At 39.6% G+C, this 20,111-nt stretch overlaps 1 protein-coding gene across 1 annotated transcript; it reads left to right on the top strand.

Moving 5' to 3' along the window:
• The first annotated feature begins 640 nt into the window (after positions 1-640).
• Positions 641-1,571, top strand: LOC109192680. The gene is made up of 2 exons (XM_019343377.1): positions 641-790; positions 834-1,571. The coding sequence occupies exons 1-2, from the start codon at positions 641-643 to the stop codon at positions 1,569-1,571; spliced, it is 888 nt and encodes a 295-aa protein (XP_019198922.1).
• Positions 1,572-20,111: the final 18,540 nt, after the last annotated feature.

Raw genomic sequence — 20,111 nt, 5'->3', positions numbered from 1 at the left:
TCCCATTTATTTGTGTGTTTTTCAAGTCCCGAGTAGTGGCGAGCGCGATATAGAGATGGCTAGTGTAGTTTCCCCTCAGACTCTGTTTAGCTTTGTTATGGGCCTGTGTGCCCCCTGTGATGAACAATAGATTGTTATTGGTTTAACCTTGTCTCATGTTAGACTTCTAGACTGTGATGTGATGACGTTCTTTCCTGTGCGTTCACCTTAGTGTGGACATGGCATAACACTCTTCGTTTTCCAGTTTTTATATAGTTAGACTTCCGCTGTGTTTTGCTTATATTGTGGTTAGATTATCTTGCATATTTAAGTTTAAAATGGCATAGAAGTCGGGGGTATTACAGTTTGTATCAGAGCCTAGGTTTGAGCCTAGGATGCTAGAGTCTAGACTTTTAAGTGGTTAAGTGTGGTTTGAGACCCTAAGCAACCGTAAGAGTCTAAGTGACTAGGACTTAGGACTCTTAGGACACACAGTGAGTTGTGTGTTGTTTATAGTTGTTTGCTTGCTTGTTGTTTTGTTTTGTAATAGTGTTGTTGTTGTAGAAGCTTTGCAATGGCACCTCCCCGCCAGCGTGCACGTACACCGAAAACCCCGACGAACGAACAGCTTGCCCAGAATCTGCAACAGCTTACGTAGACTATGCAGACCCTCAGCGAGGCGTTATTGCACAACAACCATCCTGTGCCACCTCCACAGCCTGCCGGGCATAGAGATATAGGACGCCTTATGTCAGGCCATAGACCTCCGACGTTCGCGGGCGAGGAAGACCCCATTGTGCTTGAAGAGTGGGTAAGGACGTTTGACAAGATCTTTTCTATTATTGGATGCCTAGAGGAGCGGCGAGTGGAGCTTGCAGGCCGACTTGTGGTGGATACACGAGGGCCCAGCTTGTCTTGAGGAGCCTGGCTTTTACTGGACGGCCTTGAAGGACCGGATGCGTGAGCGGTTTTATCCGGCGCATGTTCGAGCCGCGATCTATGAGGAGTTCCTGCACCTTCAACAAGGTTCTTCATCGATGGTTGAGTACCACAAGAAGTTTCTAGAGCTCGCTCGCTTCGCCAGGATGCTTGTCCCCACCGAGCTCGCCAAAGCTAAGAAGTTCGTAGCCGGTTTGAACTACGAGGCACGCAAGGCTTTAACCGTGAGTAGGCCGAGGTCTTTGAAGGAAGCATACTTGAGTGCCGCGGACTTGTATCGGGTGCAGCAGCTACAGCGTGGATCTTATGAGCTTGCAAGGAAGAGGACCAAGAGTGGAGGATCTTCAAACTTCAAGAGGCCCAAGCAGAACTTCCAAGCCAAGAACGCGCCTCCCCCATCTCAAGGACCAACTCGAGCGGAGCCCAGGAGCCAAGCCTGGACGTTCCCGTGCCGTAGGTGTGGGAAAGAGCATGCGGGCAAGGATTGCCATGGTCAAGCGTTCCGATGTTTCCGTTGCGGGGATAGAGGTCATAAGATTGCCGAGTGCCCTCAGCAAGCTAACCAAAGGGCGTTGCCACCATCTACGGGATCCGGAGGAGCATCGGGCGGGAGCTCGAGTCGTGGAGCAGCTGGGGCCAGACCGTCCGGGTAGAGTTTTCGTGATGGGGCGATCTCAGGCGGAGATGGAAGGCTTAGTTGAGGAGGAGATAACAGGTAAGTCTTTTCTAGCCTACCCTTGTCTTTAGACCACATTTTGTTCCTTGTTGCTTTTGTTTGTTGTCTTGTTTCCTTCATAGTCTTTTGTGTTTTCTCGTCTTCTTTTTTGCATGATTCTCTTGGTCTTAAGTGAAAGTCTTTCGTGGAGTTAATTGTTTATTTATAAATTGGTTCATGCTTGTGTTAATCTCGTAGCCTTGCACATGTATTTTTGTAACCTATCCTTCTTGTGAGTCACCTAAAATTATCTAAGTGTCCCTTGAATTTGTAATAGAAAAACCATAGAAAATCTTCTTGTGTAGCCTAAAAGACCAAGTAAATTTTAGATTGTAAACCTTAAGTTTTGAACTTAGGTGTACCATTTACCAACCTAACCCTTGAACCACTTGAGCTAATTATGTTTCTTAAACCTTACCTAATGTTAATTCTACTTCACCCATAAATTTCCACTTTACCCAAAATCCCCAAATTAAATCATCTTTTTTCCAATTCCTCCCCAAATCCCAAAACCCCTATTTTCCCTCCCCTCCCACCACCCGTGAGCTTCAACCAAGACCTCTACCAGCCCGTCGCCTTCACCACCCGCCCCAGTCCCCGTCGTCGCCGACCGGACCACCGCCGACGTCTCCAGCCGCCGCCGCCATCTGCCGGAATTCCTCCGCCGAGCAGCTGTGTCCGCCAGAAAACCGAGAAAAGCAGCGAGAGAGAGAGAAAGTCGACGCGAGAGAGAATAAGAAGAAAAAGAGGAGGAAGGTCTTGGGTCCTTTCGATGAGCTTTGGGTCATCTTTCAAACATGCCTAGGAGAACAAGTTTGGCAAGAAAAGTGGAATGGGTGGATGCCCATTATCTCATTTTAGAAAGTAAAGCTTTTGACCCGGAATCTTTTCCTAGTTCTTTGTTGGATATGTTAAGATATCAAGGTTTGTTAGATGGGTTCCTCGCCATAAGGGCCGAGACATACCCGAGTTTGGTTAAGGAGTTTTACCGTCACATGGTTGTGGCGAAGGATGGAGGAAAGCTTGAAATCACTTCTAATGTGAGGGGTGAGAAAGTTGTTCTGTCTGAAAAGAGGTTAGCTCAGCTCTTAAGTTTAACCGCTACGGGAGTTTCTCTGTACAATGGTAACTCTTGGATTAGTACGGATACCATGGGGTACCAGGACTATTTGAGTTATCTGTTGGGCCGGACGAGTGAGTTCACTCAAGCCTCGAGACCGGAGAAGAAATGGTTGTCTGCCGAGCAAAGAATCTTAGTTATGCTTGTGTCGGATTGTTTGTTGCACAATAACAACAAAAGTCGGTTGTTGGGAAAGCTAGAGTGTACATTTGCCTTTTGTCTGAAGAATATGGTAAAGTTTAATCTACCTGCCTTGATGTTGCAACACATGGTTTTCTGTCGAGACCACAACCAGAAGAGCCTACCTTATGGGATGGTTTTGAGTTGGATTTTTGTCAAGAAGGGCGTGAGTGTGAAAAATTGTGCACCGAAGGCCGTAGGAAAGATGGTGTTGGATGCTATCAATCTACGGAGTTGCAACTTGTTCCAGTTGGATGACGGTGAATACAACACTATCGAGGAAGTTGCTAGGAAAACCCCTGAGGAGAGAGATGAGTTGGTTGCAGAGCTCGAGATTCCTGTCGGGAAGTTGAACCTCGCGGTTCAGAGCCTAGGAGGTGATGTGGGGGATGAAGAAGAAGAAGGCCATGAAGAGGAAGCGGAAGTGGGAGAAGCTACCGAGGTTGAGGAAAGTGATCCGGAGAGTGAAGAGAACCGGAGGAGGAGAGAAGCCCGAACCAAAAAAGAGCGCGATTCCATGACGCACGAAGAGCGTGTGGTCACCCTCCTACGTCAACAAAACCGGATGATCGAAGAGGGCTTTGCTTTCATGAAGACGCAGTTCGTTGCTGTTCATCAGAGGTTAGATCAGATAGAGGCTAGCTCGAGCCGAATGGGAGAAGATGAGGAGTCCGATGAAGACAGCGAAGAATCAGAGAGCGAGTCCTTCTAGCGCGGTGTTGTGGTAATCCCGTCCACCTTTCCTTAGTTTGTTGTTATCTTTTAGTTGATGCTACCGTTTGCTAGTTGTGGTTGTGTTTGGTTTAGTGTTTGTTGTGCTCAAAAGAATTCCGTTGGTTATTTCCTTCAACCTTTCAATGCTACGATTTCTTGCTTGTTCTTGGTATCATTTGGATCCTTTAAATTTTGACCAAAAGGATATTCTTGACACTCTTGTCACCTTGTTGTTTCGTTTTCCCGTTTTGCTTTGATTCGTCGTACCCAAGCTTCGGGGACGAAGCTTCTTTTAAGGGGGAGAGGATGTGACACCCCGTAAATCCAAATTCTATTTAAGGATTAATTAAGTAATTAATCCTAATCTAATTGGTGATTTATTCTTTTAATTCCTAAAAATTCAATAGTCGGGGACTAGTAATTGACTAGTCAACCCAAGTCAAGGTGTTGTACCTAAGGCTTTAAGAATAGTTCCCTTGTTCCCTTACACTTTTTCATCTTAGTAAGGTTAATGAAGACATTTCACCTCATGATTGTATTCCAAGCTAACCTAGACGACACCTTTCATTCTTTCCCTTACACTCTCAAAACAAAAGCTCTTCCTTCTCTCTAGAAATTTATCTAGCTTTTCCTTCAAGCTAAGTTTGGGGTTTCCAAGATCTTCAAAGTTTGTCTCCAAGATTCCACCTTTCCTAACGGAATTAATTAAATAATTAATCCGGGATTGAAGGCCGTAACACGGAGTGTTTCATGGATGCTCAATTTCTAGCTTGGAGAAGAAACAAAATCATTTTAGAGAGAGGCTAGAGTTTTTGGGCTTTTGGTTGAAGGGTGAATGAAATGAGAGAGTCTTGCTAGGTTAGCTTGAATCACAATCCTTTGGTAGAAAGACATTCCTACCCTTACTAATGTTAGAAAGACAAGGGAACAAGGGCACAACTCAAGAAGCACAAGGTACAACCCTTTGACTTAAGTGACTAGTCAAAATCTAGTCCCTCGACTATTAAATTTCAGGATTTTTAGAAATAGATTAGCAAGGGAACTTCGATTAATTCTTCAATTAATCCTTGATCAATATTTAGATTTACGGGGTGTCACAGTTCTTCCCTAAGATTTTCATCCGATTCATCTCCCTAGGCTTGGTGGTGGGGAATCTCTTGGGAATAATTTCGTGTAATATAACTATGGGTGGTAAGGGTTCTAATTGCTTTCTAACCCCCTATTTATAGAATCAGTAATCCTAATCAGAATCTGAATAGTAAAGGCCTACTTTCTTTATCCCTAACAGATATATAAGCCTAGGATTCCTAATTAGAATCTGACTAGTAAAAGATATACTCTCTTTATTCCTAATAGGCTTAAGACTCTAGTTTAGGCAGGGGTCCAAGGTCCATGGTGGACCACATTAATTATTTAGAGAGAATCCTAACCAAATTAAATCATTTTTAATTATTATTAACGTAATTAATTAAATAATTAATTCAGGATTAAAGTCCGTAACACGGGATCTTACACCCTTCCCCCCTTACAAGAAGCTTCGTCCCGAAGCTTTGAGATCATTTTGGGGATAAAGAGTCTGAATTAATATAGTAGTGCATAAGGAATATATTATATGGGAAATATATGCATGTACACATATAAATGTACTGGGTTTAAGCCTAACTATTGTGCTGGCAAAATGCACCAAATAATAAGGTTATGAATATGCAACGCACATTATGTTACTTTTATGAATGAATAATAACATAACATAGAAGTCTTACTCATGGCATGTTCATTGTTTAATTAATTTATAATGTTTTAACATATAGGAGCACAAGTTGAACTGAACATGCAAATATAATTATTTGTGTACCTAAATAAGAGGCTAATACCACGCGGGTGCAGATGCGAATAGCCACATAATCATTATAAAACACATATGCACATATATCGACACAGGCGAACCACATTTACGAGTGGATGCAAACATTTAATATGTAGTGTAGCATGTCGCGAGCCAAATGCCATATATACAGGATCTATACCAAATCATTGTGCTAAACAAATTATACCAAATTCTCGCGATTACAAAATAACAAGCCTAACACGTATGATAATTAACTATTTATATGTGGTACCTGCAAGTTGGCATGCCTTTATTTATAGAGTTGTAATTATGCAAAATATGCAATTTTTTAAGTCTATAGGCATAGAGTATGAATGCATGTGAGCATATTTCAAATCTTAAATAATAAATAGTCCTATGGAATCACACAGCACATATACGTATTATTCAACATGTTAAACTAGTGAATAATTAACAAATGAATTCACGTACTCCACATTGCGGCATAACCAAACAATTGTCATATAAATTCAGGAAGGTCATAAATCATATAATAATTACTCGAACTAATAAAAGATCGATTTCTGATAAAAAGATCTTCATGTAAGAATTAGGAGAAATGTTCTTGTTTCTTATGGGGTAAATAACTTTGGGGAGACAATAGAATTAGGACCTTTATTTTGCACATCATGAATAATGATGGGTAATCACATAACGAGTATTTACATAAATACTAACGTTTAGCACATGCGGAATATTTCACCGGATTTCATAGATGAATACTTTATGTCTAATTCGTACGCCGTGAATACACGAGGAGTCATATGGGATTGGTCATAGCATACTAAGTATACAAGTATTGGCACGTATATGCAGATTGCTTGCAATTAATAATATTGTATATATGCGTAATGGAATGCCTTATAACATACAGTTTTGTCTAACATGCTTTATGTATACCTGAATATCTGTAAGTATGCATTTCAACACAAACATGCGAGCTATTTGATTTGACCATGGTTGCAGTAAGAGCGCCCGGACAGCGCCTAGCGCCTAGGCGGGCGCCAAAAAAACAGTGGTAGACTTGCAGTTTGACAATTTTAATGAGGTTGTTTTCAACATTTAATCAAATAACACATCCAAATAAATAAATTAATGATAATTCATAAATCATAACATCAAAATAATGGTTTTCAAAAAAAAAAAAACATTAAAACAATATTAAAAATTAAAAATACTCAAATATGAAATACTCAAATACTTCAATCATCCAAAGATTCAAAGTATCAAACTAGTCTACGAGTGTATATATGTCATATTATATATATGTATGCGCGCGCACACACACACACACACACACACACACACACACACACACACACATATATATATATATATATATATATATATATATAATAAAAATAGGCCGAGCCGATCGGGTTAACTCGACTAACTTAGAAGCTAGGCGGCCAAACCAGCCGAGTTAGGCGCTAGGCGACCGGTAACCTAGGCGGATGCCTAGGGGGAAATCGCCACGGTCTAGAGGCGCATAGCGCATAGGGGGGACCTAGGCGGGCACCTAGGCCGATTTTTGCAACCCTGGATTTGACACACAATACATACATCATGAAAATATAAATCTCCACCTACAATTTGAACATGCAATTCGCATACAAATATTCTTTAATAATTACGAGTGAAATAACCTATGTTCACAAATACTAAAAGATTTATCTTTGAGAAATCTTGACAGAATTTGATCACACAAGCACTTAGGAAAAGGAGTTTTATCTTGGGGTGAATAAATTTTTAAGTAAGCATAAATCTTACCTCTAGAAGCCCAGAATACCTAAACAACTTAGAATTGAAGACCCTTGAATGCTAATTCCTGAATCAATTGATGACCTGATGATGAGGCTAAAGTTTTTAATTATTTAGGGAAGGTAGGAGTGGTAACAGAGAGATTATGTGAGGGGGAAATGTAGAATTAGGGTTATCTCAGGATATGTGTATGTATGTATATATATAAGAGTAATGTAATTTGTACGGAATAATATTTCAAGGTTAGGATACGCTAAGTGCAAACTTGTAGATACATATAAGATTATCATAGCTAGGGTACATGTGTATTATTTGGGGTTAGAGATTTTATTGTATATAATATGACCGTAACAATTTATATAAATACGTATGAATAAGGGAGGATGTTCTACAGGCTCACAAGTGTATATATATATATATATATATATATATATATATATATATATATATATATATATATATATATATATAAGCATATAGGGACGTGGAACCGTATATGGCGCAACCATGGAAGATTTAGGATTAGGCAATGTGATTAGGGTTAGGATGTAATGATGATGGTGGTGGTGGTGGTGATGATGATATGCGTGTAAGTGTAGCCTACGAATGTAATTATGATTACTACATACTTTTAGGAACGTATATATATATATATATATATATATATATATATATATATATATATATATATATATATATATATAATAGAAGTTTAGGGGAATATATTTAGAATAGTAGGGATATACCTATTTATGTATAAATGTTTGTTCACGGGGTCCTTATCTTAGTGGTCAAGAGTATTAAACAAGGCATTGGAAGCTTGTGGTCCACCATGCAACATGGATCAAAGTCTAGAAGGATAGTTTTAAAATAGTTTTGGGGTGGTCAAGATGGATTTCTTTCAAAAATAGTTTTGAAGTGACCACTTGGTTTAGGTTTCACAGATTTCTCCCGGTTTCTCTCAGATTGTCTCCTGGGTCAAAACTTGGTACATATATGTATAACTATGTATACATATGTTAGAACTACGAGTATAGTATTGGGCCCAACATGTAATAAGGTTTATGACGATATTAGGTAATAGAGTTAGGGGATAAGGATTACTACGTACCGTACACATATATGCTCCTACATACCTATGCATTTATCTATTACATATATTTAATTAGGAAATAATCCAACCTTCATGTTCAAGTATATAGATTGTTATTCACATATTAAACACATAAGGAATCATCAAGGAAGACATACAAGCGCACAATGGGTCAATAAAATGAGAAGTCAAAAAAACATACCGTACCAGTGGACACGAGGTGGGCGGTCGACCGCCTGTCAAGGTCCCACTGGAACGTGACAGTGGGTAGGTGGTGGGAGGTTGACCTCCTGCCAAGGTCCCACTGGAACGTGACTGTGAAGAAGGAATCACTTCGGGAAAAGTCCCAAGAATGCACAAATTCAAGTCCAAAGAATTCCACACTCATATGAACAACAAAAGGGACTTGAATACATGGTAAACATCAAGGAATAACATTATTATGATATCAACAAGGAATACGGAAGACTTAAACGAAAGTTCAAGACATCATAAGGATCACACATCACATTCATCACCTCCTAAAGAATAAAGCTACGTTCCCACAACTTTCGGGCATACGCATGCAAGTACTTATCAAGCTATATAAGTAAGTTGACTATCAAAATAATCGAACAATCACAATTAAGAAAAGTGAGCAATTATCAGTCAAATAAGGTTGTCAATTGCAAGTTCCAAAATATTCCATCAAATAACAAATATCCAAATAATGCATATTGATCAAATAATTAAGCAAAAATATGCAAATCCTTAGCTGATATATGAATGAATTAATTAGGAAAATAACCCAACTTTCATGCTTAAGCAAATAACCAAGTCCGATATGTAAGAAACAGAATCAATAGCATGTCAAGGTAAGTAATAAATAATCAAAGAATGATATGTGACAAAGCATGTAAAAGTATGCAAGGATATCACATCTTTGGAGCTAGCGTAGAATGCAAGGAATAAGTATAGGGAACATAACAGAAAGCGATAAATAAACTCACAGTGTCACCGCGTGTCCTAAGATTCTTATATCCTAAGAACTTAAACACCTAGAGTTCAAGCTTAATGTCCTAAAGTCTTGTCTTAAGGGCCTTATCCTAAGGTCGAACTTAGGCTCTGATACCAACTGTAACACCCCTAAATTTCAACATATTTAAAACCTATAAAATAAATGCTAATCTCTTATTAATTCCCAAACAGAGCATAAACTAGACATAGTAGTCGGGGTGCTATGCCACATCTGAGTTGGAGAACTCAGATGCACAGGCTAAACTAACTAACAAAGCATAAACCATAACTAATACCCAAATACAAATCAAGGCACGCAGGCTATCTCATCCAGGCTAGAACTATCTAAACTAAGTCCACGAATCCACTAGCGCGCTCCGAAGCTACTCACTGTCCCTGAAAAGCATTCGGTGTAACAACAGTCAGCGAATAATGTTGGTAACCCACTCCAACGCGTTAAGTACAATATAGGTAGATATAATAAACTCCTTTTGAAACTGGAATACATATATACTTAAGAGACTCTAGTTTAAATCCAAGATTGAGACTCAAGATACATTAACAGACTCAACAGCATAGAATAATCATAAACACTAACATGCATCCTAAGAACGCAATACAAGACATAACAGGCAGATAAGCATACAAATAGCAATTAGAGGCAACGAAGGCATTCAACACAATCAATTAGCAAGTAGTCATCAAAGCACACAATTCATCCTCCAACCATATACCAAGTTCCAACCTTATAGCTCTCCTCCGTCCTTATATCAGTTCGAACCTATACCTCCAGACCACCCTTATATCCCCACCCCTTATGCCTCCGGGCAACTACATGCCCCCACCGACAATCCACCTTACAACCACCAACATATCAAGATGGTGTCGTAGTGCGATTTAATGATCCGCACCTCTAGTGACAATATCAAGGGGTTAGCGCATATAGCTCTAACATGACACCGCAGCACTTATAACCTGACCCATGCTCAACGACAAGCAAGTCTAAGGTGGGTGTGTGCCTTTAGCACAGTCACCGCTATGGCCTGTACCTTTAGTACAAAGACCAGGCACAAGTGGTGCCAACCGCCAACAGTTTATTTTCCACCAATCACAATCTCAACATCATCATATTCATCATCAGACACACTGGCCATTGTGCAATGACCACGATACTCATCATCATCCAATCAATCAACACATATTCACATAACAAGCAAGACACAACAATAACGACATGTATCACACATAAAATCCTAGAATGATGCCTAAAACACCAAACGAGACTCATACACGACAAACGGGGTACAACGGGACACAACGGAACACGGGGAAACATCAAACAGGGGAAAACATCACGACACTCGGCCGAATTCCAGCGGGTAGGTGGCGGGTGGAGGACCACCCGCCAGCCACCCGCCGGTGGCCATACACTATTCCCGCGGGTGGCCGGCGGGTAGACCACCGCCCGCGGGCTGCCCGCTGGAACAGTGAACGCGGGCAGCGGGTGGTCAGTCCCCCCACCTACCCCCCACTGATACACAGGCAACTTCCGGTCCCGGGATCTCTCGTGGAACCCGAAACCATGTTCAAACACATTCAAGCACATAACAACAACACCATGTATTCAATTAACGGAATTAAACCAAGAATCACACCAAATACATCCTAACATGATTTCTAAACATACCAAGACCCAACATAAATCATATAACGGTTCAGTAACATCCGGAACCACAAGAACATCAAGAAATCTATATGCAAAGTCCTAAACACAAGTCCTAGGCTAGACTCAACACCCGATCATGCATAATCCCACCCAAATATACCAAGAACATCATAATACAAGATTCACGATATAAACCTAAGGCTCTAGACATAATCAAAATACAAGATCATCCATATAATCAATCATGGTATCAAGAACATCACATAAACATCAAGATTATCACATAAACACAATATAAACCCTAGGCAAAGCTCTATCAAGACTCAAACACCGAATGACATATCAAAGGAGCCAATGAATAAGATATAGCAAGAAAAATAGGTTTTGTCGAGACATGTGTTTCCTCTCAGCCTTAATTAATCCTCCCTTGGCTATTAAGGTTCTTCCCTAAGATTTTCATCTGATTCATCTCCCTAGGCTTGGTGGTGGGGAATCTCTTGGGAATAATTTCATGTAATATAACTATGGGTGGTAAGGGTTCTAATTGCTTTCTAAACCCCTATTTATAGAATCAGGAATCATAATCAGAATCTGAATAGTAAAGGCCTACTTTCTTTATCCCTAATAGATATATAAGTCTAGGATTCCTAATTAGAATCTTACTAGTAAAAGGTCTACTCTCTTTATTCCTAATAGTCTTAAGACTCTAGTTTAGGCAGGGGTCCACGGTCCGTGGTGGACCACATTAATTAATTAGAGAGTATCCTAACCAAATTAAATCCTTTTTAATTATTATTAACAGAATTAATTAAATAATTAATCCGAGATTAAAGTCCGTAACACGGGGTGTTACAGAAGATCATTAAGATTATCAAATAAACACAATATAAATCCTAGGCAAAGCTCTAATCAAGACTCAATCACAGAATCACACATCAAAGGAGCCAATAATCAAGATATAGCAAGGAAAATAGGTTTTGTAAGACATGGGTTACCTGGTAGTTTTAATTAAAACTCCTTACAACTTCCTAAGGTCTTTCCTCAATCGATCCTCCCTAAGCTTGGTGATGGGGAACTCCTTGGCTAGGTTTCCAAGGGGAATATCTTGCGTGGTAGGATTAATTGTAGCAGGGTTTCTAAATGCTTTCTAATTCCCTATATATAGATTCATGAGTGCTAACTAGAATCTGAATAGTAAAGGCCCACTTTTCCTATTCCTTATAGAATTAAAGACTTGGTTAAGGATAAGGGTCCATGATCCATTGTGGACCATACTAATTAATTAATGGGAATTCTAGTCTAATTAAATCCTTTTTAATTATATGTTAACGGAATTAATTTCAAAATTAGTCCGGATACGGAGGCCGTAACTGATGCGGCCCAACATAATGAAGATCCATCAAGAGTACCAATTGGGCCAATCACAAGGCCCAAGTCCAAACGATTAAGACAACTCTTCATTGGTGATATTCAAAGATGGTGGAAATCCAAGTCAAGCCCATTTGCAAAAGATGAAGAAGATTTCAAGGCTTTTTATAATTGTTTAAGTGCTGATTTTGGTGATTAAATTAGGCCCAAATCAGCCATATTATTTTTGGTCATCATTAATTTAAATTGTTTGGCATAAAAGAGAAAACACTAGTTGTATTTAGAAAGGATTCCTTAAATCCTTTTCTAAATAAAACTCTATTTACTTGTTTTCTAGATTAGGTTTAGGACTCTTTTTCCCATTGTATTTAGATTACAATGCTGCCCTATACCTATAAATAGGGCACATCCATATCAGTTTGAAACAGGCTTTAATTCAATAAAATTCTTAAGCTTTTCTTTACACTTGTGTAAGAAACCTTATGGCTAATTGTGGACTCAATTAGTGGCTAGTCGTGGACTCGACTAGCAAATTGATTCGTGGACTCGAATCAATCTTCCTTTCTTCAGCCTTAGATTTAGGGTCGTGGACTCGTTCTTGAATCGAAGGAAACTAGATCCGACTCTAGTTGATTGAAGATTGCATCATCGAGGTACTTGAAGCTACAATGGGATTCTTCCAAGTCTTTGAGGATTCGAGACAAAGGGTTTCTCGTGAGGTTTAAGGTATTTCGATCCATCTCTATCTTGCATTGAGAGTAATCTTGGGACAATACTCCATTTATTTGAATCTTGGACTAGATTCATATCAATAACATGGGGTGTTACACCCTCCCCCCCTTACAATGAGCTTCGTCCCCGAAGCTCAGACACAGATCACTCCCCTTGTTCCTAGGTGTCATGCAGTTTTGGTCTTCTAATTAGGGAAATGTGGCTCAAATTTGTTATCTAGCGAGTGTAGGGTGGGGGGGGGGGGGGTCGATTAGGTCAGGAGATAAGTAAGGATTGAGATTTTGAGTATACCTTGGTTTCCTGTCCCCGAGCTTGAGGCTCCACGCGTGCCAAGTATGGTCTCGATCGCCGCCACTCTCCTGTCCAACGAGCTCGTCGCAAGAATCAAGGACGAGAATCCCTCACCCATGATCCGATTCTGCCTCATGAACTGCGCGAGGATGCGCTCATTGGGGGACCTCTCGTCTCGGTCCTCGTGTTTCCCCTTCACTGTGCGGGTTCAGGTTGGCTAGGCTCGCTTTCTTCTTCATGCTCTTCATGCTCCTCGCTTTCTTGCATTGCCCGTCTCATTTTCTTGTTTGAGATGTATAGCTGATCCACTAGCATTCGTCGCTCTTCTAGGGATTTCAGGCAAACCTCCTCGTGGGTGATGTACTGTTCCTCTCCGACATGGTAGATGTCGTTGCAGCGAAGGTATAACACCCCCTAAAACCATGCTATTTAAAGCCTTAAAACATGCAGATATCTTAAACCAAAACATCAAACACAGCGGAAGACTGAAAGAAGAAATATATAAAACAAAGGAAACGGGGTGCTATGCCACGCTCACCCAAGGGTGAACGCACATGCTAAATCTGCATTGTTTAAACTCTACAACCATCAAAACAACGTACTAGGTCTAGATTGGCTCACAAGCCACAAAACATAAGAGGGGAGCTATACTAGCTGGCACTAAACCGCGCACTTGTTTAAACATCACCTGAAAGAAACATATAAAACATGGGACGACGCCCGGTCAGCGAATAATGCTGGTAACCCACCAATACATGTGAAATATCATACATAGATAAGATATGAGTTTGTAAAGCCATTTTCGAAACGGAATACATATATATAAGTCCAAAACCAAGAGTAATAGTCAACACAAGACTCAACACTCTCAACAAGAACACGGGAACACATCCCAAGACTACAAAGAACAACAACGACTCACAAGAAGTCTCAAGGTATAATCTATCATCACACAATAGATTAATACCCGACATGCATAACTCAAAGGAATAAAGACACAACAAACGGTAACACATGCCAAGGCAACACATGCCTTTGTGACTACACACGTCACAAGAAGAGAACTCACAACAACGGCTACACAAGCCCTCGTGACATCACCCATCACGAGTTGATATGCCTTCCTTATGCCCAGTTCCAACCTTATGGCTACCCCCAACCTTATGTCTAGTTCCAACCTTTACCTCCAGGACCCCTGTACACCAAGTCCAACCTTTTCCCTTCGAGGACCGTCGTCCCCTCTCCGACAGATCTCCAACAGAACCACCGGGTTCATAGTACATGAGGGCACCGATTTCACACACGGCAACACATGCCTCTCCCATAAACACGTGAACCTGACACACAGGTCACAACTCCATAATCACGTCATGGCCACCACGAGGACCACTGCAATACCTTGGTGACTAGTGTCTCATACCACTAATCGTGCAATCCAGGTAAAGCCACACACACATCACACCTCAACAGGAATCAATCAACGGATCACAACGAAGATATGAAACCATACTCAATCAAAGAGTGGATCATAGTCCAACAACAACAACGATGAATAACACAAGTTATCATCAACCATTAAGAGGGTACAAACAACACACACGCTAGCATTTAAACACCGAACTAGCATGCTTATCAAACGGGTAAACCAAACATAGTTCCGAAGAACACACAAGACCCATCACGGTTCAACGAAACACAATGTTGAACACTTAGCACGATTCAAGACACCAAAACCTACATGGATACCTACCATATAGTTCTAGACATACGAAACATCATGAAGACACTCAAATAGTTCCACAAAAGAACATCGGGAAGTCAAAAGACCAAATACTGAGTCAAAAGAATCACGGGGAACAAATCCCCCAACATCCATATACTGTACCCCGCGGGTGGGCCCACGGGTAGACCCCTACCCGCGGTTCCGCCCGCGGTTACATAACCCACAAGCAACCTGTACCCCGCGGGTGGGCGACGGGTGGACCTCCTGATGCGGCCCAACATATGAAGATCCATTAAGAGTACTAATTGGGCCAATCACAAGACCCAAGTCCAAACAATTAAGGCAACTCTTCATTGGTGATGTTAAAAGATGGTGGAAATCCAAGTCAAGCCCATTTGCAAAATATGAAGAATAACTCAAGGCTTTTTTATAATTGTTTAAGTGCTGATTTTGGTGATTAAATTAGGCCCAAATCAGCCCTATTATTTTTGGTCATCATTAATTTAAATTGTTTGGCATAAAAGAGAAAACACTCTTGTTATATTTAGAAAGGATTCCTTAAATCCTTTTCTAAACAAAACTCTATTTACGTGTTTTCTAGATTAGGTTTAGGACTCTTTTTCCCATTGTATTTAGATTACAATGCTGCCCTATACCTATAAATAGGGCACATCCATATTAGTTTTAGAGAGGCTTAAATTCAATAAAATTCTTAAGCTTTTCTTTACACTTGTGTAAGAAACCTTATGGCTAATTGTGGACTCAATTAGTGGCTAGTCGTGGACTCGAATCAATCTTCCTTTCTTCAGCCTTAGATTTAGGGTCGTGGACTCGTTCTTGAATCGAAGGAAACTAGATCCGACTCTAGTTGATTGAAGATTGCAACATCGAGGTACTTGAAGCTACATGGGATTCTTCCAAGTCTTTGAGGATTCGAGACAAAGGGTTTCTCGTGAGGTTTAAGGTATTTTGATCCATTTCTATATTTGCATTGAGAGTAATCTTGGGACAATACTCCATTTTATTTGAGCCTTGGACTAGGTTCATATCAATTTGGTATTCGGAGCCTAGGTTTGTCTCATTATCATTTGAAATTTTGTTTCTTTGGTTCCCTAGGTTTATCTCGTTCTTATCTTACATACTACTTTTTTCGTGTCTTATTCATTAAAAAAAAAAAACCCCAAAAAAAATTTCTTTTGCATTCTTGATTGTGTTCTTGAATCTTGATACATGTTCTCCAGTTTCTTGAAAAACAATCCCGAAAGTGTTTTCCCTTTTCAAGTGATATCATGGATCGAAGACAATGCTTACAAGAGTCGAGGTCGTATCATTTTCAAGAAGGGGAGGATGATGCGGCCCAACATATGAAGATCCATTAAGAGTACTAATTGGGCCAATCACAAGACCCAAGTCCAAACAATTAAGGCAACTCTTCATTGGTGATGTTAAAAGATGGTGGAAATCCAAGTCAAGCCCATTTGCAAAATATGAAGAATAACTCAAGGCTTTTTTATAATTGTTTAAGTGCTGATTTTGGTGATTAAATTAGGCCCAAATCAGCCCTATTATTTTTGGTCATCATTAATTTAAATTGTTTGGCATAAAAGAGAAAACACTCTTGTTATATTTAGAAAGGATTCCTTAAATCCTTTTCTAAACAAAACTCTATTTACGTGTTTTCTAGATTAGGTTTAGGACTCTTTTTCCCATTGTATTTAGATTACAATGCTGCCCTATACCTATAAATAGGGCACATCCATATTAGTTTTAGAGAGGCTTTAATTCAATAAAATTCTTAAGTTTTTCTTTACACTTGTGTAAGAAACCTTATGGCTAATTGTGGACTCAATTAGTGGCTAGTCGTGGACTCGACTAGCAAATTGATTCGTGGACTCGAATCAATCTTACTTTCTTCAACCTTAGATTTAGGTTCGTGGACTCGTTCTTGAATCGAAGGAAACCAAATCTGACTCTAGTTGATTGAAGATTGCAACATCGAGGTACTTGAAGCTACATGGGATTCTTCCAAGTCTTTGAGGATTCGAGACAAAGGGTTTCTCGTGAGGTTTAAGGTATTTTGATCCATCTCTATCTTTGCATTGAGAGTAATCTTGGGACAATACTCCCTTTTATTTGAGCCTTGGACTAGGTTCATATCACCTCCTACCCGCCGTTCCGCCCGCGGGTACACACCTGTACCAAAATAAATCCATTCAGGGATTTTCATCTCCAAACTCAAATTCAAGTCCAAAACATGCCAAATCTTACCAAATACAACAAAATGACTTAAATCAAAGGAATAGCTAAGCAATGGCATACAAGAACCCTAAACACAAGCTCCAGATATGCCTTTTCACAAGACAATGCATAAACACTCACATTTCATAGCTAAACACATGTAGAATCCAAGAAATATTCATATAGGTAAGCAAAATAGATTTTGTAGAGTATGGGTTACCTCTTGTAGACAAAAACCTTCACTTAACACCTCACCAAGCTCCTAACAAAGCTCACCTTCCAAACCCACTTCAAGAACACACCAAAAGATCATAAAGATTCTATCTTTAAGAAAAGACACCTAAGAAAACACTAAAAACACAAGATGAACATGGATCTTACCCTCCTAGATGCCCAAATGTATGAAAGGTAGAATCTTGAAGACAACTCTTGAAGTTTTGGCAAGGCTTCAATCTTGGCTTGGAAGAAAAGCTATCCACCTTTTTAGAGAGAATGTGGAGCTAAAATTTGGAAAGTGTAAGGAAAGAAATGAGGGTGTTCTTAGTAGGTTAGCTTACAATACTAACACAAGGTGAAAGGTCAAGAATACCCTTACTAACATGAAGAGGTGTAAGGAAACAAGGGAACTCCTTACAAAGCTCAAGGTACAACTTTGACTTTGGGGTTGACTAGTCAATTACTAGTCCCCGACTATTGAATTTAAGGAATTTAAGGAATTAAATTACAAATTGAAATATGATTAATTACTTAATTTATCCCTTAATTGAATTTGGATTTCGGGGTGTCACAGGAGGTTTTGGGCATTGAAAACCAACCCACTCATGGGTCTGGCTTCAGTCCGGCTTATGTCCACCCCTTTTCTTTTCATGATCCAACTTAGGATCATCCCGTAGGGTAGACAAAGCCGGTTTCAAGATTTACAGAATTCCATGTGCTTCAACATAAGAGCAGGTAGATTGATCTTGACCTTATGCTTAAGGAAATAGGCAAAGGTGCATTCCAAGCTTCCCACATCCTTGCTCTTGTTGTTAGTGAACAACAAGCTGTCGGACACGATCATAACTAGTAGTTTTTGCTCGGCGGTTAACAGCTTCTTAATTGGCCTCATGGCGGAAGTGAAACCGCCTTCTTTTCCCAACAAATAACCGAGATAATCCTTGTACCGGACCTTGGAGGTGATCTCCAACTTGTCCCCTCGTTTGGTAGCTACCAAATGGCAATAGAATTTCTTTACCAACTCGGGATATGTATCCCCTTTAATCGCGAGGTAGGTGTCCAAAAGGCCTTGAAATTTAAGCATATCAACCAACTTCGGAGAGAATTGGTCGGGTTCGAGTGCTTTACCTCCGATCACCGTGTAGTCGGCATTATTCCACTCCGGGACTCGGGCATTGGTGGGCCTCTTCGTCATTGTAGGAATTTAGGAGGTGGCTACGGATGAGGGGTCGGTTTTCCAACGAGAATTCCGGTGGCTTTTCCGGCGACTTCTCCGGCAAGCACAACGAACGGCGACCACGACAGGGGCCTCCGCATACGGTGTAGCTGCGGTGGTGGCGTGGCGGCAGGTTGGTGTATATGACTGTGACCGAAAGGCATGGGGATAGATCGTGCAATGAGATTATGGTGTAGGAAGCTTTAGATTTACCTTGATGTGTATATGATTGTGATCTTAGTTGTACTATGAACTCTTTATCTTACAAGCACCTATTGATATTTGGTAGTGGTAGTTTTTCCCTTACAAGTTTCATGTGTTGTGAGATGTGTATCGTAGGTTATCGTGTGAAAGTATTGAACTAAATATTAATATTTATTATATTTGTATAAAATACTTGGTAAATAAATTATTTTATATATATATATATATATATATATATATATATATATATATATATATATATATATATATATAATTTATTTTGTATTATAACTTTGATATTTAATTACAAGATAAATATAATAAATTAATAAATTTGAAGGTAAGGAATCTTTGGATTGTAGAAAATAAAGATAATATAACTAATGAAATTATATCTCTTTTTAAATTTTTTTAAAATGAAAATTTTTTTTTTAAATAAAAACATTATAGAATCCAATTCTAAATTAATTTAATGCATATGTATTATTTTTGTTGTAGCTACTAATTTATTTAATTTAATAAGAGTAATAAAGTGGCGTACATACTTTAATCAACAATAATAAAATTATTGATTTTTTAAATTTCCATTTGTTATTGAGACAAATTATTTTGAGAGCTTGTAAACGACAATTGCTACAATTGCAGTCAATCACTAATAAATCATTCAAAATATATGGTCACAATAGATATTGTTATAATGATATAGTAAAAATTAAAGTCCATGTGTAATTGTATTCATGATCAACAACGGAGTAATTAAAAACCTTCAATTTCTAACGCGCAAAAATACTAAACTCATTCCTCTCTAGGGTTTGCTAGAGTTCTCTCCACCCCTAGGGTTTTCTAGGTTTTCTTGATCGATTTTCTACTCTTTCTCCGGCAATCTTTTTCGGCTTTCCGCATCAATTCTCTTGGCATGGCAGCGTCTAGCTCGGCTGATGGCGTCGCAGGCATCACCGCATGGTGGGCGGACATCGAACTGGATGATGAAGAGGATCGCATCTTTGATCCGGATGAGGGCGTCACGGATGATCGGCTGAACGACATCGAACAAACATGGGGGGTTGTTGAT

This window comes from Ipomoea nil, unplaced genomic scaffold (genome assembly GCF_001879475.1).
Source record: "Ipomoea nil cultivar Tokyo-kokei standard unplaced genomic scaffold, Asagao_1.1 scaffold0216, whole genome shotgun sequence".
Taxonomy (NCBI): Eukaryota; Viridiplantae; Streptophyta; class Magnoliopsida; order Solanales; family Convolvulaceae; genus Ipomoea; species Ipomoea nil.
This window is presented reverse-complemented; position numbering and strand designations above follow the sequence as displayed.